General features: G+C 46.5%; 1 protein-coding gene across 3 annotated transcripts in view; it reads right to left on the reverse strand.

The window, feature by feature from the left end:
* MAPRE2 (microtubule associated protein RP/EB family member 2) overlaps nucleotides 1-19,130 on the reverse strand; it is a 180,815-nt gene that overhangs the window by 15,902 nt on the left and 145,783 nt on the right. For all 3 annotated transcript variants that reach the window (XM_075532555.1, XM_075532554.1, XM_075532553.1), the window contains one exon: nucleotides 1,192-1,331. In XM_075532555.1, coding sequence (XP_075388670.1) covers nucleotides 1,192-1,331 — 140 coding nt within the window. The remainder of the gene's footprint in view (nucleotides 1-1,191; nucleotides 1,332-19,130) is intronic.

Raw genomic sequence — 19,130 nt, forward strand, 5'->3', positions numbered from 1 at the left:
ACCTGGAATGGTCGCTTAAGTGGCTGGGAAACAGCCCCAGGACCTTGGTCACAGGCTCTTCTCTATGTGGTGGGGGCAGCCAGGCGGAAAGGCTCTCCCTTCACGAAGGGCGAGGTCAGCGGCCTCTGCAGTGGGCTTGGCTCTACTGATGGCGCAGCACTTTAAAGGGTTGTGCCTTTGCTCTGAGGCGGAGTCCCTGGGAGGTGCAAACTGTTAATGGGCGCAGCTGCTTAGCGGAAGTTCAAGTCCGATCAGAGGCACCTTGGAAGGCAGCCCTGGCAATGTACAGGTGAACAAGAAGCCTCAAGAACCTGTGGAGCGCAGCGATATTCTAACCCTCGGGTGCTGCCAGGAGCTAGAGATGACTTGGTGGCGAGTGGTTTGTATCAGCTGAGGCAAAATTAGCTCTGGCTTGTTAGAAAGCACACCGCCTAAGCTTTCTGTATCGGAAGTTTCAAAGACAGTAGAGCTATATTGGCTGTCTTTGTGGGATGATCGGCAACAAAGGAAAGCCCTATTTAAAGGCCAACCATAACCTTCCTGGCCCGTAGCCCTCCCCGGCCTGGGTTCGGCGCTTCTAAAGCCTGGGCCTTGCCCACAGTGGCACGCATCAGGTGTTTGCTTCTCTCGTGTAACAGCCACTCTGTGGATTGCCATCTGCGCCCACTGTGCTTACCCTAACCTTACTAGCGTCTAGCACAGTGTCAGGCACACAAACTCCACACCAAACACGTGGCCAGCGAGTCAATTCTGACTCCTATCGACCCTACAGAGGACAGGCTTAAATAGCTACTTAAAGGCAGAGAAGAGAGAGAAAGCAAGGGCGCCTGACTAACACTGGAGCAACCATTAGACTGCTCAGAGTGGGCTTGAGCGGCCACAGTCCAGCTCCGGACTCACGAAGGCCATTGAGAGAGAGGCGAGGGAAGGCGAGTCTGTAAACCTGCACTTGGCTGGGGCCGAGCCGTTTGCTCTTCGGTCCCGGCAGTGTATAATGTAGAGATCTGAGACCACCAACTTCTAGTCACGACAGGTCACTGATCTCATCTTCCCAAACAATTCCTTTCATTGTTACTGACTGGAACCCACAGGCTCTGCCTCAACTCTCCTACCTGCTCCCCACCCTAGGCCTATAGGGTGCTGGCCCTCACCCAGTACATACCCAGGGCCAGGGGCTGATGAATTACCTACCTGTTCATTAAGCTGTATGACTTGTGTTTCTAAATCTTTATCAGATTTGGATGCTGAGCCGCTGGATGAAGCCCTTTTGGCTGAGGAGGGACGAGATGGTGTGGATCCTGGTTTTGATGCTGGACTTGATTTAGCCGCACCTAAAAGCAACCGGAGTAAATGACACACATTGGCAACGTTGGAGTTCTCCTTCAGATATACAGGAAAATATACAATAGAAAAAGAATTTACTAATAAGCATGGGGGACTCCCGGTGGTCCTTTTCCTTTAGAAAAACAGCACACATGCCCGTGGACGGAGCTCACAGGGTTAAAGAACTGTGCTTCCTGTGTGATGGGGATGTTGCATGGCCCTTCTCCCTCCAGAGAGAGAACAGATACAAAGGGATTCTCAGTTTTAGAGCAAAAGGCTCCTTGATAAATTCCAAGCATCGTCATTATTGAATTTCTAAAAAACAAACCAAAAAACCCAAGAAAACAAATCTTATATCTGATTAACACTTTAAAGAAAAAGCAATATAAATGTATGTTTTCCCCCTCTTTCAGTACATTTTTCCAGCTTTAGTTATTGAAAAGAATTTAGGAGCAATCATGCCTCACTAGCAGCGAGCACTCTCGGTACCCAAATCTTGGCTTCTAAATGCCATTCTATTCTAAAAGGGTTTCTTTAAGAAATGGCTTGATTCTAGAGGTAGAAAAAGGGAAAGTACAGGTGAGTCTGGAATAAGTTCCTGTAATGCACTGAATAAATAAAAACTCTTAAGTCCCTTAGACACACACACACACACACACACACAGGGTAATATAACACTCTTCTTTACAGACGACTGCTATATAATACACAAAATGTTAGAACAAGAAACATCACAGTTTGGTAACACTAATAGCTAATAACTGATTCAGCGATGGATTAGAAAACATTAAGAAGTTTGGGGGGAACAAGATAAATGCCAAGGTGTTACCTTATACATTATATATTACAATAGATATTATTGAACTTTGTATTATAAGTGTAAAAGTACACCTTGCAGAGAGAGTGAATTATTTAACGGGGCTTTTTCAGCCAAAGTCTCTCTCACCGAACCATCTTTTCCTGCAAGGGTTTGGTAAGAAGGTAGGGAAGATACTGATAGGACTCACCTGTGAGGTATTGAGAATCACATTCCGTTGGAAAGTGCTATTGCTACATATAAAATACGCCCCCTGAGAAGCAGGAGAAGGAATCACATTACCAGCAAGAGCCAGTTGTGGAGCACATTTTCTGGACCTGAGTCTCTGTGCAGGGACTTTCCTGGGCTCAGAAGACAGCTGTGACATCAGAGGAGCAGCCACAGAACCCGGAGACAGAGCACAGAATACAGTGGTGGACTTCAGTCCACTCAGCATGTAAAGCTGAATGCGTCTGTGCAGGAAGCTGACTTGTGAAGTTGGATGCCCCTGGGCACTTAATTGGGAGATCTGGGCTTGTTGATGATTGGTTGGGAAGTTGAGCTGAATGCCTTTGGGCTGAGGCTTACTGGGGTAGGGAGCCTCTGGGCACCTAATTTAGGGAGCTGGGTTAGCCTTTGGGTGGAGGCTTACAGGCGAGGGGCATGCACTTTGGGCATCCACTAGCAGCCCTAAGAGAACTGTGTAACAAGTCCCGATGAGCAACTCTATCCTGAGCATTTCAGATGGCATTCCCTAATAAACCCTTTCATCGTGAATTTTGCCTGAGTTCTATGCAGCCAGTGCAATTATATGAGAACCTAGAGATGTAAAAGCAGAGAACACAGACAACACGCAGTTTTACAACAGGCAGATCTGGTAGTCAGCACCGTAGTCAAGTGATCCAACCCACTACCACTACTGGTGATTGTGAGGGGCTTCAAAGAGTTCACGAAAACATTATCTTTTAATTCCGTTTTCCTCATAAACTTTTTGAAGCCCTCTGGAATACAGGAGGCCTTGGTAGTACGGTGGTTCTGTGTTGGTCTGCTATCCACATAGTAGGCAGTTCAAAACCACCAGCAGCAATGTGGGAGAAAGAGTGGGCTTTCTACTCATGTGAACGGTTATAGCCTTGGAAACCCACAGGGGGTCACTATGAGTCAGCATTGATTATTCGATGGCAGCGAGTTTGGTTTTTGGCATATCCATTGGTTTCAGATAAGTACTTCCTGTATGAAAGCTGTGCATGCTGGGACCTTACTCTTTAGAATATGGTTCAGGCAGGAAATGAGTCTCTGTAGCCAAAACAGACCTACAAGTACATGCAGTGAAGCTCATGTGCTATCAGATGAAGGGATGCAGGGTTGGTACTGAGGGCCCAGTCCCTTTTCCATGACCCCAGTCCCCATGAGGTGGCAGCTCAGTTTTTTGCCCACTCCTTCAGTCTGGTAAGATGAGCCCATGGGTCCACGTGCTTAGCATCTACACTCCCTCCTGTCTCCTGGGGGTGGGGGGTGAGTAATGACCATGCCTTTGTAATTTAAGTGCTTAGCAGAGCACTAGGTGGGGCACATATTTGGTGAAGGAACTGGTGTTTAAATAAACTCATCAGCAAGTTAATAAATCTGTTACATGGTTTCCAATTTTACCATTTATCACTAGTAGCAGATCACAAAGAGCAAGGGATTGTAATGACAACTGTGCGGACAGCAGTTACAAGTTTCAACTGATATCCTAATTACAAAGTAGCAAACAGGAAGACTGTAGAATGTGTACCTCTTCAGGTGCCTGGAGTCATTTGTTTTACATGCAAAAGGCATACATACACACACCCTCAATAAGTACTGACAGCATCAAGCCCTTTAAACATATGCCTCTGTCATTAAAGAGGGGGTGGGGCAGATTTTTCTTCTTTAGAAATAAAGGAAAGGCCTAATATATTTTAGAATGGAATGATGACTCTGGGAACGACTTCCAGTAGCTAAAATGTACACCCGCAGTGACTGAGATCTCAGTTGGCATGCTTTCCTCTGCGAGTGGCTAGTATGTGGTGACTGGTACACTCATAGTCGTGAGGCACACATGGGTCAGTGGTAATGTTCTTCTCCACTTAGAGATCCAGGTTGATTCTCAGCCAGTGAACCTCCTATATATAGCCACATCTTTTGCATATTATTATGATGCCGAACAAGTTTTGATAGTTTTCAGAATAAGACAGAGTAGGAAGAAACGCCTGGGATCTCATTCTAAAAATTAGCCAGTGAAAACCCTGTGCACCAGATCGCGGGGACTATGCAAACCCAGGCAGTGTTCCTCTCCATTGTGCATGGGGTTGTCATGAGTTAATGCCAACAGGATATGGTTACAATGATTCTTCATCTCTGTGGAAGCTGATGTCAAACATGCCTGAAGCATGACCTTGATGTTGGCCACAGAGGTCAAAATAAGGCGAAGAAAACAATACGCTAAGCAGACAGGGAATGGAATGCAGGGCTGGGACATACCAGCGCAAAAGTCGGAAGGAACTTCCTTGGAAAGCAGCCCTCAGCTGGGCCAAGGAGACACCTTTTGCATACTCATTACTGAAGAACTTTTTATAAACAACATGGTAACATAAAGAAAGGCTAACAAGTAGTTCCAATTACAGAGGACACACTGCAGATTCTTCTCAGACATAACCAAACACATGGTGTAGTCGACTGGTTTTCTGGGTCTGAAGGTTTAGGACATTAGTTCCAAGGGACAAGTCAGTCAACTGGCATGATGTTGTTGTTGTCTGGTGGCACCATGTCAGTTCCAACTCACAGTGACCCAACTCCGATGTATAACAGAACAAAACACTGCCATCCTGCCTCATCCTCGCAATTGTTTCTGTTCGAACTCACTGTTGCAGCCGCATGTCAATCCAGCCTCGTGAAAGTCTTCCTTTTTGTGTTGATGCTCCGTTTTACCAAGTATAATGTACCTTTCCAGGGACCGTCTCTCCCAAAGTATTTGAGACGAAAGGTTTCTAGGGAGCATTGTGTTTTTCGAGACAAATTTGTTCTTTGGGCAGTCCACAGTACTTTCAATATTCTCTGCCAGCACAATTCACATAGTTCACAATGCTCATGGTCTGCATCCCAGTCCAGCCAGTAGCATCGAGAGCAGTGGTTCTCAATCTGTGGGTTGCGACCCTTTGGGGGTCGAACAACCCTTTCCCAGGGGTTGCACGATTCATAACATTAGCAAAATTACAGTTATGAAGTAGCAACGAAAATAATTTTATGGTTGGGGGCATCAATCACCCAACTATATGTGAGGAACTGTATTAAAGGGTTGCAGCACTAGGAAGGTTGAGAACCCCTCATTTAGAGTCTTAAAAACTTGCAAGCTATCATCTAAGATAAAACTATTGGGCCTCTACTTGTCAAGAGTGAGCAAGAGAATGAAACCAAAGTCTCGGAGAAGAAAGCAGTTCACTCGGCTAATAGCTACACAAACCAAGGCCTTAATCTACTTTGAGACCAGACGAACTAGGTGGTGCTTAGCTACCACTAGTGATGGTTCTGATCAAGGTCACAACAGAGGAGTCTTAACAGAAAGGGCGCAGAATGTGGAACAGAACTAAAATCCTCAGGGAGCCCACCCTTCCTGGGCCAGATGAGACTAGAGGACTCCCTGAGAGCACCTTTACATCTTCAACCCAAACTACTCTGCCACCACCATTTGTGAATTAATCAAATAGCACTCGAAATTAAGGTCATTACCCCTGAGTTGTACTCTACTAGAGAAGTGCCTTCAAACAGTTCATGGTCCATTTTTGAGGAACTTCTTGAAGCCCCCTTGTATATGAGACCAAGACAGCAATTACTCTAAAGCACAGGTCCTCAAACTACAGCCTGCGGCCCACATGCGGCCCGCCGAGGACATTTATCCAGCCGCAGGGGGTTTGTGCCCGTGTTTTTTTACATCAAAATAAGACATGTGCAGTGTGCATAGGAATTTGTTCATAGTTTTTTAAACTATAGTCTGGCCCTCCAATGGTCTGAGGGACAGTGAACTGGCCCCGTTTAAAAAGTTTGAGGCCTCTGCTCTAGAGTAAAGATGAGCAAGATGAGGGGCAGTTGAGCACAGGAAATGGCACTACCAGGCACAGCTGCAGAGAATGCTGACAGAGCGGACAGTCCGACTCCAGGTACAATGTGTATAGAAATGGTTGCATGGGATCCTAATTTGTTATGTAAACTTCACAAGACAACAAGGAGTAAAAAGGCAATTCTAAAACTGGCCCAGAGCAACAACTCTTATTTAATACACACATACGTATATAAGATGATGAGACGATTTGGAAATGGACAGTGGTGATGATTGCGATACATACATAGTGCACCACAAATAACTGAGTTGTACATGCAAAGGTGACTGGAATGGCAAATGTTGTGCTTTATTTATGTATAAATGTACATGGATATTTACCCCAATGAAATATGCATTTACCAAGTACCTAATTATGAGCTCTGTGACGACACATTCCCATTAGCTGAGGATGAAACGTGGACGAGGACTACAGCCTGTGCTTTCTGGAAACTCATTGTGGTGTGTGTGTGTGTGTATGTGTGTGTGTGTGCGCGCGCGCGCATAGCCACCCTCAAGAATCTTAGGAGCAAGTTACATGAACAGTGTGTCCTTGGCTATATTCCAGCTGTCTGCTACCCAGTGAATAAACAACAGTAGACAAGCGCCTAAAAAAACCCTTGCTGTACATTTTGACTCAGCCACATGGCAAGGCAGTAGAACCATCCCATAGAGTTTAGAAGTCTTTGGAGAAGCATATTGCCACTTTCTTCCATGGGGTGCTGGTGGATCTGAACAACTGACCTTTTGGTTAGTAGCTGCTTAACCACTGTGCCACCAGGGGTCCTGATATCCTATCTCACTGCCAGAAAGTTGATTCCAACTCACAGTGTGACCCAGTAGGGCAGGGTGGAACTGCCTCTGTGGGTTTCTGAAACGGACTCTACTGGAGTAGAAAGCCTCATCTTCCTCCTGTAGAATGGCCTGTGATTTCGAACAGCTGAGCGGGGTCACACCAGCGCACCTCTGATATCCTGAAGTCTAGGATGTTTTTTAAAGAGTTTAGAACATGTTTTGGGGCTGGGTTTTTTGTGTGTGTGTGGCTGTTTGCTTTGCAGGTCTTGCTGTCTTCTTTCAGACAATCACATTCTACTGTGGACAGTTTCTGGGGCTGGCAGATAGCCCTCTGCCAAGTGGGCTTTCTGAGCCTCTAAAATAAGGATGTTCTCTGAAAACTGGGCAGTCACTAACTCCTAGTAAACTGCACGTTGGTAGAGCACTTTGATGTAAGCTCACCTGTGCACTCCAGGTTTGCAAAGTGACCAGTAACACCCTTTAGAGCATAAAATCCTGGTTTTAGATCCCGGGTCCTCACTAGCTGCCTTCTTGACTCCCCCTCTCCCCCCACCCCCCACCAATTCTGCAGTGATTTCACATCTGTACCTTCATATGCCTCTTCTCTCAGGGCTGCTTAGGTGAAAACACTGACCCCGTGGCGCTTACAGAGAGTGCTGTTATTCTGGTTCGAGATTTGTTCTTGTAGCTATCAAATATCTCAAATTTTTCTTCCCAAGTTACATTTGGTGATGTCCTGGAAATAAAATTAGTGGCAGCCCTGTTTTAGAAGTGATTGCTTTGCCCTCAAGCATTTCTCTCGCTCCTTAATTTTCCCTTTGAAAATAAAAAGGAGTTTCAGAGGCAGAGGAAACAGACGTACAATCTGTGCAAGTCCCTGTGACTCCCGGACACAGGCCATTGGATGCGGGTGTGACTTACAAAGCTGGTCTTGGAGCAGCTGCGTTTCAGTTAAAGCCTTCAGGACTTGGGGGTATAAATATGATTCTAAGATATTGTCACCAGAGTTGTAGAAAAACAAAGAGTGGCCTGATTCATTGCCTCAGTAAAGCCAGAGCCTTGCTGGGTCTAACGTTGGTAATTAGTAGTTTGCTTAATGTTTATGGAAAATGCTACCACCTTTTGGTGATAGGAGGCCTGATGAAGTCAGAACCACAAGAAGCACGGTTCTTGGCTTTATCCTTGACAGTCAGCTCTCTGGTGGAATTTAGACATTCTTCTCACATCATCTGCTGGATCCCTCCTGCCAACGTCATAAACCAGGGAGCTAAAAATGTGACATCAGTATTGTTGACAAGTGCCACAGAGACCTTACACACCCACACATACTCACTCACGAAGCAACCACACTTGTGGCCATCTCCAACATCTGCCCTGCTTTGAGTCCATTCCTCTCCCAGAATCCTTCTCATTCCATTAAAAATGCTATTACCCTTCCCTCTCCCCCACTACTGCTGCTGAATTGACTTTGACTCATGGCAATCAATCCCATGTCTGTGCTCGGTTGGGTGTTCAAAGACTGATGATGTTTTTGGCAAAAGCTCTCCAGGCTAATCTGAGGTGCCTCAAGGTGGACCTGATTGCCCATCTTTTGGTTAGCAGTCAAACATATGAACTGTTTGCACCGCAGGGACTTAGAACGATGACAACAACAAAACAGAACTGCAGCACAAGTGAAAAGACATGGAATCTGCTCTGGTGAATCATCTGCAATGGGTCTGACATCACTTGTTCATCTCACCGACTTTGGCAAATAGATTTTAATTTTTAAAGGGATAATAGGCTTGGGTTTTAAAAAGGAGAGCTATTTTGGGGCTGTAAAGGTGAAACTGAGGTACAAGGAGACAGACAGACATAACTGACAGGACAAGGGAGAGCAGAAACAGAAATAGGGAGTTTCCAGAGGAGGTCCACGACCTAGGCCAACAGGTCAGGGAAGTCGTGCTCAGCAGCTGGGGGCGTGGGTTTTTAAAGGGGCGGTGAGGAATGTTTGGCAATTATGGCAATTAGCATATGGGGTCTGGAACTGCTTGTGGACTCCTTGCGACCTTCTTCAAACCTGGAACATCTGGTTTCACTGGTGATCTTATCTGGCACTGTCTGCTGCTGACCTTTGGGATGTGCAGGGAAGCACGAGCAGGGCACTGACCTGCTTCAGCTTAGTCCAAACAGGGCTGCCTAGTTCGGACCCGGCCCAAACAGGGGCAAGGAGCATGAGCTGGACAGATGCTGAGAGAAGTCCTGCAGGAAGAGGGTTTCAGAAGAGACAACGCTAACAACGGAACTACCATGCTCTGATATGACTGACAGCTGTGAATCCAAGTCACGTTCAGAGATCTGATCTCCTATAAAAATGACAAGCTACCTTTCCTCTGTAAACTCTTGCAGCTGTGCTCTGCGTTACGGGCAAACAGGGCACCCCCAGTGGGCAGAGTGTTCACTCCAAGATGACCCACCCAAAGGGAACTGCACAGGTGTCCTAGTGAGCTGGGGCTGCTATCACAGAAGGGCAGCAGTGGGCGACCTTAACAAAGGCAGATTAGTTTCCTCCGTGTTGAGGGTGCTAGAAGTCTCAACTCAAGGTGCTGGCTTCAGGGGGAACTTGCTGGCCGAGGGACTCTGGAATAAAAAGGTCCTTGCTTCCTCTGAGCTTCTGTTCCTGGGAGATCTCCATGTGGCCAGACCTCTCTTTCTCTCTTTTATTTCAAGACTCAAGACACACTACACTAACTATGCCTCATTAACATAACAAAGACCACCCATTCTCAAATGACCACAGGAATAACCAAAAACCAAACCCAATGTCATTCAAGCAGATTCCAAGAGGTAGCAGGCCCTATAGGTGGGAGTGTAAGTGCCCCTTTGGATTTTCTGAGACTCTAATTCTCAACCTCATCTTTCTCCTAAGGCGAAGCTAGTAGGTTTGAACTGCTAACCATTATACCTCTAAGGCCTCCTAACCACAGGCGTAGCTGCTGGGATGCCCAGATTCTGGGGACCATTAAGAGGCTGTTTCACTTATTTTGAATTCAATAGTTAGTTCATAGCTCTGAGGGCTTCTGTCCTCACCATTTCAGCTGCTGGCCAAGCTAGTTTGCTGCTCCAGCGTCAGCTCATACAAGTGGGTAGCTTCTCTTTGAACAACAGCTCCATGGCTCCACATAGCCAACCACGAGCCCACGGACCTTGCGGGAATGAAGACCTGGTGTGGCATTGGACATCCTGCACCTTGCCTCCCGGGCACAGAGGTGGGGGCGGGGAGGGGGGCAGCGAAGGAGTGCTCTGGAGTCAGAATGCCTTCTTGTGAAACCTGGCTCAGCTACTTGGTGGCTGAGTGGCTATTACTGCCCCTTGATTTCTTTTTCTAATTACATATTCATGCTATTCGCTGGTAGTTGTCTCTGGGTATCTCTTGAATTAGCAGTGATAGTGGTAAATCATGAGTTTTACCAACTTGCGATTCTTGGTTCCAATAACTTAGCTCTGGTTGTAACTGAACCTTGGTTTCTTTATGAATAAATTAGGAAGAACACTACTTACCTGATACGAGTTAGTAGGAGGATGCGAGTTAATACTTGGAGCCTGGCACGTAGTCACTGCTCATTAAATGTTGGGGCACATTATTGTGTTATTACATTTGTATTACTCAGCAAATGAGGCCTGATTCAAGAGCTAATGATAAAAAGGTACGCTGGTTTCCCATTTCAGGGCACTAGCAAAAGAAAACCTAAATGGTTGAAGTCACACATCATGAGAAGAGGTTCTATTTTTATTTAAAGAAAATCTCTCTATAACAATATACAGACCCCTAACCTGCCAGTGGGCCCCAGACAGAGTCCTTCCTGTGCATGCTCTTTTCACAGCTTAGAAGTAGGCAAGCTCCAGTCTCCTGACGTTGCCCTAATTGGCTGATTCCAACTACGAGTATTTATTTACGGAACCTCAACTGGTGCCCGGCAGGTCCACAAGCTGCTGGGATAAAACAGCGACGGGAACACAAATATGCCAGTCCTTGTGGGTAATCGACAGCAGCAATAACCAATACTGTACAATCAACTAGACAAGAAGAGCACGAAGGGTGACAAGTGTGGGTTGGGGTGGGTGAACTGCAGTTTTAAACAGGAAGCTCAGAGGAGGCCTCTCGTTTCAATTCCCGGCAGATGCAGAACTTCCCAGAGGCCTCACTTGGCCCAAGTTGACAAAGATACAAAGGGGGCAGGTCCCCAGGCAGGCTGGCTTGGGAGTCTCTCTAGCTCAAAGCTTCCTTCCTCACAGAAGCCAGTATTTCTTTGAACAATTCCATAGTCCTGTCTTTTAGGGCCCTCGAAAGGGGCATCCCAGGCTCAGGAAGAGCCCTTCTTGAGGTCTCAGTGAAGAAGTGAGGCTTGAGCACAGACCCGAGGGAGGTGAGGAAATGAGTCAGAGGGATGGCGGAGAAGAGCATTCCAGGGTGTGGAAAGCCTACTGCTCCTGCGAAGGCCGGCCTCACCTGTTGGGAAGGAGGCGGGTGTGGCTGGAGCAGAAGGAGCCTGGGACACAGCAGGTGGGGAGAAGGCCAGAGACCACGGAAGGGGGGCACCTCAGCTTTCAGCCTGAGGTTAAAAAGGGAAGACTGCAGGGCTCTGAGCAGAGGAGCAACAGGACTTAGGCTTCACAAGGCTCACTCTACCTGCTCTGGTGAGAGCTGTCGGGTGGGGACTGAGGGTAGACAGAAGGACTAGCTGGGAGCGATGGCAGAAACATGTGCTGGAAATGAGCGAGTCCTGTTTTCGGTCAAGTGTCTGCAACATTATGGTTTAGAAAGCCACGTTCGGTGTCCTTCTGAACTGTCCCGATGTCCCAGCCATTTGAAACCACACACATTTTGTTGTGTTAAGACAGAGAGTGACACAGTGATCAGTAGCATCTGCTATTGATTCCAAGGACTGGGAATCGATAGGAAACGTAGGCAGGGGCAGGAGACTGTGTCCCTCCTGATCTACTGCTCAAGGGCCACGACACTGGGTTCTGCCCTGGAGAGGTGATTGGAGGCCAATCTGGGTACCAGGGGCTTCCAAGAGTGGCGTGCCAGGGCTGTGGCCTCTGGTACAGAGTGAGCTCTGCCCTGACTGCAGTGGCTGACCCAGCCCCGTGACAGGCCCAAGGGGCTGGCCCCCTAGCACCAGTGAGGGTGTGTGCTTGCTCAGGCACCCAGTTACTTCTGCCCTGGTTACTGTCCCTGTGAGAGATGACGTGCTTATTTTTAGCCATCATGTGATTCTCCGCTTGAGTCACTCTAGTTACACAGAATTTTTTGTAGGGAGAAAAACAATTACAGGAGAGAGCTCCTCATGCTGACATGACTTGAGTGTTAACAATTTCAGCTTGTAAACGGTGATTTGAACAGGGCACGCTTTTCTGTAACTCCTCTGACTTCTCATGCCTCTCACATCTTGGGAGAGAATTAGGTCGGCTTTGGAACAAGTAATGTATGAAATCGAGTCACCATCTTGGTTCCAAATCCTTATTTTACAACTGTTCCGAGATCACCAGACATGGCGAGGGCCCGCTCCCCCATAGAAACCACACACGTCAGCATCCCAACAAGTTAGGCGGGGCACCCCGCTTGTGGGCTGACTGCAGCATTAGGAGCGGAGGGTGGTTGGACAGAGCCGAGCAGACTGGGAATAAAGATACACATGCGTTGCCATGGTAACAGCAATCGGGTGTCAAAGCATTCCTGGCACTGGGCAGACATCTCAGCAAAACCCCAAACGTATCTACACTAAGACGGCCACCTTGGGGAGGGGGCTGTCAGAGGTTAGTGGCTTTACAAGTGTGTGGCCCCTAGTTCTGGTCCTAGTCCGTGTGGATTTACAGCTGATAAGGCTGGGGCTTTGGATTGCCTACCTGAGGGCAGCAAGTCTGTGGGGCTCCCCCTACTCTCTGGAAAAGACATGCTCCGAGGGCACAGCCCCATCCTAATCATTCACTCTGGCTGGAGCCTGCATTCCCTGCTTCCACTAACCAACTGCCAACCCAGACTGCCCGTCTCCCAGTCGTCCAGCTGTGTTCACGGTACTGAGGAACGCCTCCTTCACCTTCTGTCAGGCACCCTCCTCTCCCCGTGGCTGGCTGCCATAGTCTCCTAGACTGTGGCTGGGTTTCCTAGGCTGCAGAGCAGAGCAGGCTTCGGCTTCAACTTCCCAATGCCTCCTGACTGGCCCCATTATAACGTGTGACGTATTGGCCCCAGATCACTGACCTCACTTTTTAAAAGAAAGCTTTCTGGAATACGCAAGACCAGCTCAGGTGGTTTTCCCACAGAGCCTGATAGTATTCGCCTCACAACACTACCTGGCTAGCAGGTATTTATTTGCCAGGCATCCCCACTTGGCTGAATTTTCTTTGAAAGCGGAGGCTCATCCAATTCACTGTTTATCTTCCAAAGTGTACACAGTGCCTCAACAAACATTTGTGGAGCCATTAAATAAATTAGAGCATTCAAGTAAAGCTCTCACGAAAAGGGGGGTGGAATCCTCCAAATAACAACCACTGTTACAGTTGCATTTCCTAGGCTACTGTGCAGTGCACTGCGCTACTTCCTAGGGGCTTCTTGGTAATGGGAGTGCCTGGGCAGTACTTCCAGTACAGCTGCGTGTGGGCTTGTGGACACTTCATCCTTCATCCACATGGACACGGACTGCACCGATTCACTTGGGCTCAATTGGTACATGACAAAGAACCTTTTGTGTGTCAGGTGAGGTGGATGCAAGGATTGAACGGGGCAGAATTGGCATATGCTTTTCAGTCCACCCAATTCAAAGCGACTCTAGAAAATTCTTCAATCAAAACTGCTTCCTATTCTGCCCAACACACCCATGGTGATAAAGAAAGGCAGGATAACAAAGGAAAATAGGTTGACTGGAGATTTGTTATATGCTGCTTACAGAAAATGAGGATAATTGCTAAGTCGTGTGAGGCCTGTGAAAAGGTTTCCAGTTCGGCAGCGCGCTGTCATTGTGATGATGCAGGGGAAAGGGACGTCTCATCTGAGTGGCCTGGGCATCCTTTCCCCTCATCCTATTCAAGGTCCTAGCAGCGATGACTATTTCAGCGTAGGGAAGGAACAGCTGTACGACGACCTAACTCTGTTTATCAAAGGACCCAGCGCGGTTTCAAAGCAGGCCCGTAATCATTTGCTTCCCGAGTACAGCTGGGAAAACAACAGAGGCAGCTAGCCCTTTCCACGGGCTTGCGTGAGGAGACGGTGGCACACTCACGTTCAGGCCAGTTTGTTTCCACTAACTTTCTGATGCCATCTCCTGCATTTCTGATGAGAGGCCGGGAACAGTGGCTTAACGTCTCCTCCTTTTATATATGTCAACGAACAAAAGGAACTCTCACCCAGTCTTCTTCAGGAAGAATGAGGACTTTCTTGAATTAAAAAACAGCCCCCCCCCCCAAAGATATCCAAATAGAACAGCCTGTGCTCCACTGTCTAAAGTCTTCACAGAGTAAAGCCTTCTCTAGCCCCTCCGTGCTCCTTCCGTCTAGTTAGAGGTGATAAGAACACAAGGCCATTTTTATGTTATGGTACAGGCAATGTAATGGTGTAATAGCTAAAGAGCGTAGGCTCTCGAATTAGTGTGTAGTGTCAAATTTTAGGTTCCTACTTCCTAATGTGTGACCTAGGCAAGTTACCAAGTCTCTCTGTGCCTCAGTTTCCTTAACTCTTAAAATGGGGGTAATATTATACTCCCCTTTAGGACTATTGAGCCATTAAATTGAGGCAATGCATAGGAAGTGCTTGGCACAATGGCAGAGGCACTTAGCTCAATAGATTTCATAATACTACTGACAATGCTCTGTATATTTTAAAGGTTTCCTGTTTCCCCAGTGTTCATGAAGAAATATGCTCTGATCCGATGCAGATTTCAAGGACTCATTCAGTAATAACACTAGAATAGTCTGTAGGATTCGGATCTCTAAGCTTTGGAAAATTTTCATTTTAAGACAAAGGTTAGCATCTCGTTGGGAACTTGAAACCCAAGACAGCTAAAATGTGCACATTCTAAGAAGTAAGTCCTCTTCGGCCTCAGTGAGCAAATACACTGGGATGGAAACAGTGCAGGGTGCTCCTGGGAAAGAGCCCAGGGCCTTCCAGAGCTAGTGCCAAAAGATCCGCTGGCAACGTTGCTGAATTCATGACCGTTTGTGCCCAGTATCCCAAACTCACAGATATTTAGCATGCCAGCAAGGCAGAACATTGCTTGCTTATTAAACCTTATGTTGTGGCTTCCTCATCATTATGAGTAAAAATGTGCAGTATTCAGAAACCTATGACGGGGATGTTTTCCAATGCCTAAAAGGTGTCTGACAGCTTGTACATAATTGGAGGAACTAAACCACCACTATCACTTTCTTTCCATGGAATGGGAGACTTCCTCTAAGAACTCATTTAATCAGGTCATTATCACGGCGTCTTTCCCTTTACCTAAGCACAGTGTAGCTAAGGGATCCCTCATTAAGTGGTATGCAGCTTAGCACTGAGATGGTTTCTTACATGAACAGGCCAAGTGGAAGTCATGCTGGTGTGAGGAAGAATTCCATATAATAATGTTCCTTGTAATACTGAGAAACCAAAAAAGAGATCAAACCCACTGCTGCTAAGTCGATTCCAGCTCATGGCAACCTTATGAAATACGGTTGAACTATTCCACAGGGTTTCGATTTTGACTCCTGGTGACCCCATGTACACAGCACGATAGGGTTTCCATTGCATGTGAACTCTTGGAAATAAATAACCAAATCTGTACGTCTTTATGGGAGCAATCACATCCTTCTGCATGGAGCAGCTGGTGGGTTCAAACCACCGACCTTGAGGTTAGTACTCCAATGATTATGCCACCACCGATCCTAACAAGTGTTCAGGAAGGGCTCAGACAGTGATAAACAAATGAACGAAGCCACGTGGTCAAATTCAAATGGTTGTACAAACAGCCTTAAGCCAAACCAAAGCGCTGCCCTTGAGTTGGCTCTGACTTCTGGGGTCTCTACAGAAGGCTCTGCGACTGTCCATCTTTAGGGGAGCAGCCAGCCTTACCTTTCTCCCACGGAGTGCGGGGTGAGTTCTAGCAGCTCGGTGTAGGAAACTACTGTGCCACCAGCAATCCTTTGAACAGCATCCAGAACCCCAAATTAACGGCAATGAGGGTTGAGAGGATACAAATATTCAGTCCATTTTTTGTGAAACTGGACTTTTTTTCTAATCTAAATTTACCATGACCTTAATTATGAGCATTAAAATACTTGGTCCTGTGTACTTTCTAGCTGTTTTCCTTTTTGAAATGACTTTTCAGATGTTAAGACATTAAGGCTGAACTACTGATGCCTCCAAAGAAAAGGGAGTCTCTGATGTCCTGGAAGAAGAGAGAAAGCTCAAAGACTGAATTCCCGCACCAACTCTAAGTCCACCAGACTCTATTTGTATACTAGAGTTGGTTTACATATATCAACGTACGTGAATTTCCAATGTGTCTACGCTGTGGTTTTATAGGAACTGTAACTTCCACTTCCTTTTAAGTTTCGTGAGGGCTCACCCTTAAAAGCTGATGCCCCTAACAGCTATCTCAAGGAGGAGCTACGGCTCAGAGCAAACATCAGGATTCACAATGCTATTTACACTTCAACAGACACCCATCCTTATGAAAATGTGGACTTTAATACACACGCCTGGGGAACTTCTCCGAACGTGAACAGTCAAACTCAGCAGAGCTGTCTCCAGCTCAAGGGAGTTGAGAGGCTCTCTCTTTTGCTAAACACTATTAGAGCGCAGGTAAGTCACCCAGCTACGCACACAAATTACTCCATGGCCTCTCTGGATCCACAGGTGGGAAGTCTTGCATCTGTACTGAAATAGCAGAAAAATCCAACACAGTCACACAAAAAGCACTCAACTCTAAGATGTCAAAGCACATTGCCCTCCACCGCCCCTCCCGCCCCCGCCATCTTTCCACTGTACAAAGAAACAAAACCAAACAGTTGCTGTTGAGTGTATTCTGACTCATGGTGACCCCGTGAGTAAAACCGTCCCCTGGGATTTTCAATGGCTTTGGAAGTCCATCACCCAAGCCCTTCTTCAGAGATGCCTCCAGGGGAATTTGAACTGCCAACCTTTCAGTTAGTAAGAGAGCAATTAACTTTTTGTACCACCCACAGGCTCCTAACAGAGCCCCTCTTGATTGTCCAAACATGGAGAGTGCAAGAGTGCATCACACAATTGTCTCTCTGCTATCCAGTGTGTTAAGCTTCCACTGTGTTTAACCTGTTCTACTCAGACATTCAAGCTAATTTTAATATTAACCTAAGAAAATATTTTGGGTGGGGTAGGTTCTATGCCAAATAAAGCAAGTATTGTAAAGCCAAAGATGAAAAAAATAACCAAGGACCTTCTCCTGCTTTTAATCATGTCAGTCCCTGATGCAGTTAAATTACCAAGGCTTAAGTGCGAGCATAGGAATTACTGTTATATGTAAGTCTGTGACCGTTGTGAGGAAAATATGATATATGAAAGTAAAAAAAGCACTGCCAGAAAACCATAGAAGCATTTATTAAGTAAAAATATAAAAATGTGAAGCTACAGCTTCTTGACATGCCCTCCCCGCATAGGTCTTTACACTTCTGAAGGTGGCATTTCCATGTGTAGTTCAGCAGTTCTCAAACTTTCCAATGCCGCGACCCTTTCATACCATTCCTCATGTTATGGTGCCCCCTTGACCATAGCATTACTTTCTTTGCTACTTCATATCTGTCATTTTGCTACTGCTATGAATCGGGTGACCCCTGTGAAAGGGTTGTTCAACCCCTAAAGGGGTCGCGACCCACAGGTTGAGAACTGCTGGTGTAGAGGGTTACGAGTTGGGCTGCCTACCTCAGGGTCATCAGTTCAAATCCACCAGGTGCTCCTCCAGAGAAAGATGATGCTTTCTACTCTAAAACCAGTTCCTGTCTTGGAAACCCATCGGGCAGCTCTTCCCTGTCCTATAGGGTCACTATCGGCTATGGTGTCAGAACCCACTAGATGGCAGTGAGTTTTGAGAAACTTTCCCCAGAGAACGGTGTGCTCTTTAATTTATCCCCTGTCAAATGGAAGTTTTGGCCTCCTTGAAGGGCTCAACTTGTGCTCCTTCAAATGCTCTTTGAGTTTTGGAGGAGTGACAGAAGTCTAAAGGGGAGTGATTGGGGCTACAGGGCAGATGGGGAAAGGTCTCCCAATGACATTTTCAGAGAACACCTCTTGCTACCCTCAACAAATGAACAGGTGCATTGTTGTGACAGAAAAAAAAAATCACCTGATTTTTCTGCCCTTCCCTGACCACCCCCTGCCCCCACTAATGCAATTTTCAATTTTCTTAAAATTTCTTCCTGAATCCCCATGATTGTTCTTTATCCTTTGGGGAAAATCTATCACAAAACTCCTTTAGAATCCCCAAATACAGCCCCCATAGCCTTCTGAGCTGACCTCTCTGCCTTGAACTGAGCTGGCCCAGTAGATCTTGGAAGCCATTTGATTAGACCCTTTTTATCTTTAAGGCACCTGAAATGTGACTTAGGCAAGTGCACTGCTGAGAGAACAGCCATTTACTGATCACAGGGACATGCTTGGAATCTGCCATTTGTGTACTGGCAGAAGACCCTCGTAGTAACGCTTTAGGACCCATCCTTGTCGATATGGATGTAGATATACGTAGCTATCAGAAAGCTGACCCTCAACCCACTGATCGCTTTTATTTTTCTTAAATTTTGGTTGGACACAATCAGTCTCGTGTATGAGGAAGATGATCTTTCATACAGGAGTCAGGGAAAACCAATTTTAAGAGACTGTACAAATAGGCCTTGGGGGAGATGATCCAAGGCCAACATTATAAATAAAGAAATATAATAGATCTTTAAGAATTAGAAGGGACCTTGGAGAGTATCCATTACCACATGCTGGTGTCATATGTACCCTGGGAGGCGAATGAGAAGCAGAGAGCTATCTGATTCTGTAATGAAGAGCTCAGGTTACTAGGCTGGATAGTAACATGGTTTTAAGGTTTTGGGCTGTTCTTTTACTGA

The sequence above is a fragment of the Tenrec ecaudatus genome, chromosome 15 (genome assembly GCF_050624435.1).
Source record: "Tenrec ecaudatus isolate mTenEca1 chromosome 15, mTenEca1.hap1, whole genome shotgun sequence".
Lineage (NCBI taxonomy): Eukaryota > Metazoa > Chordata > Mammalia > Afrosoricida > Tenrecidae > Tenrec > Tenrec ecaudatus.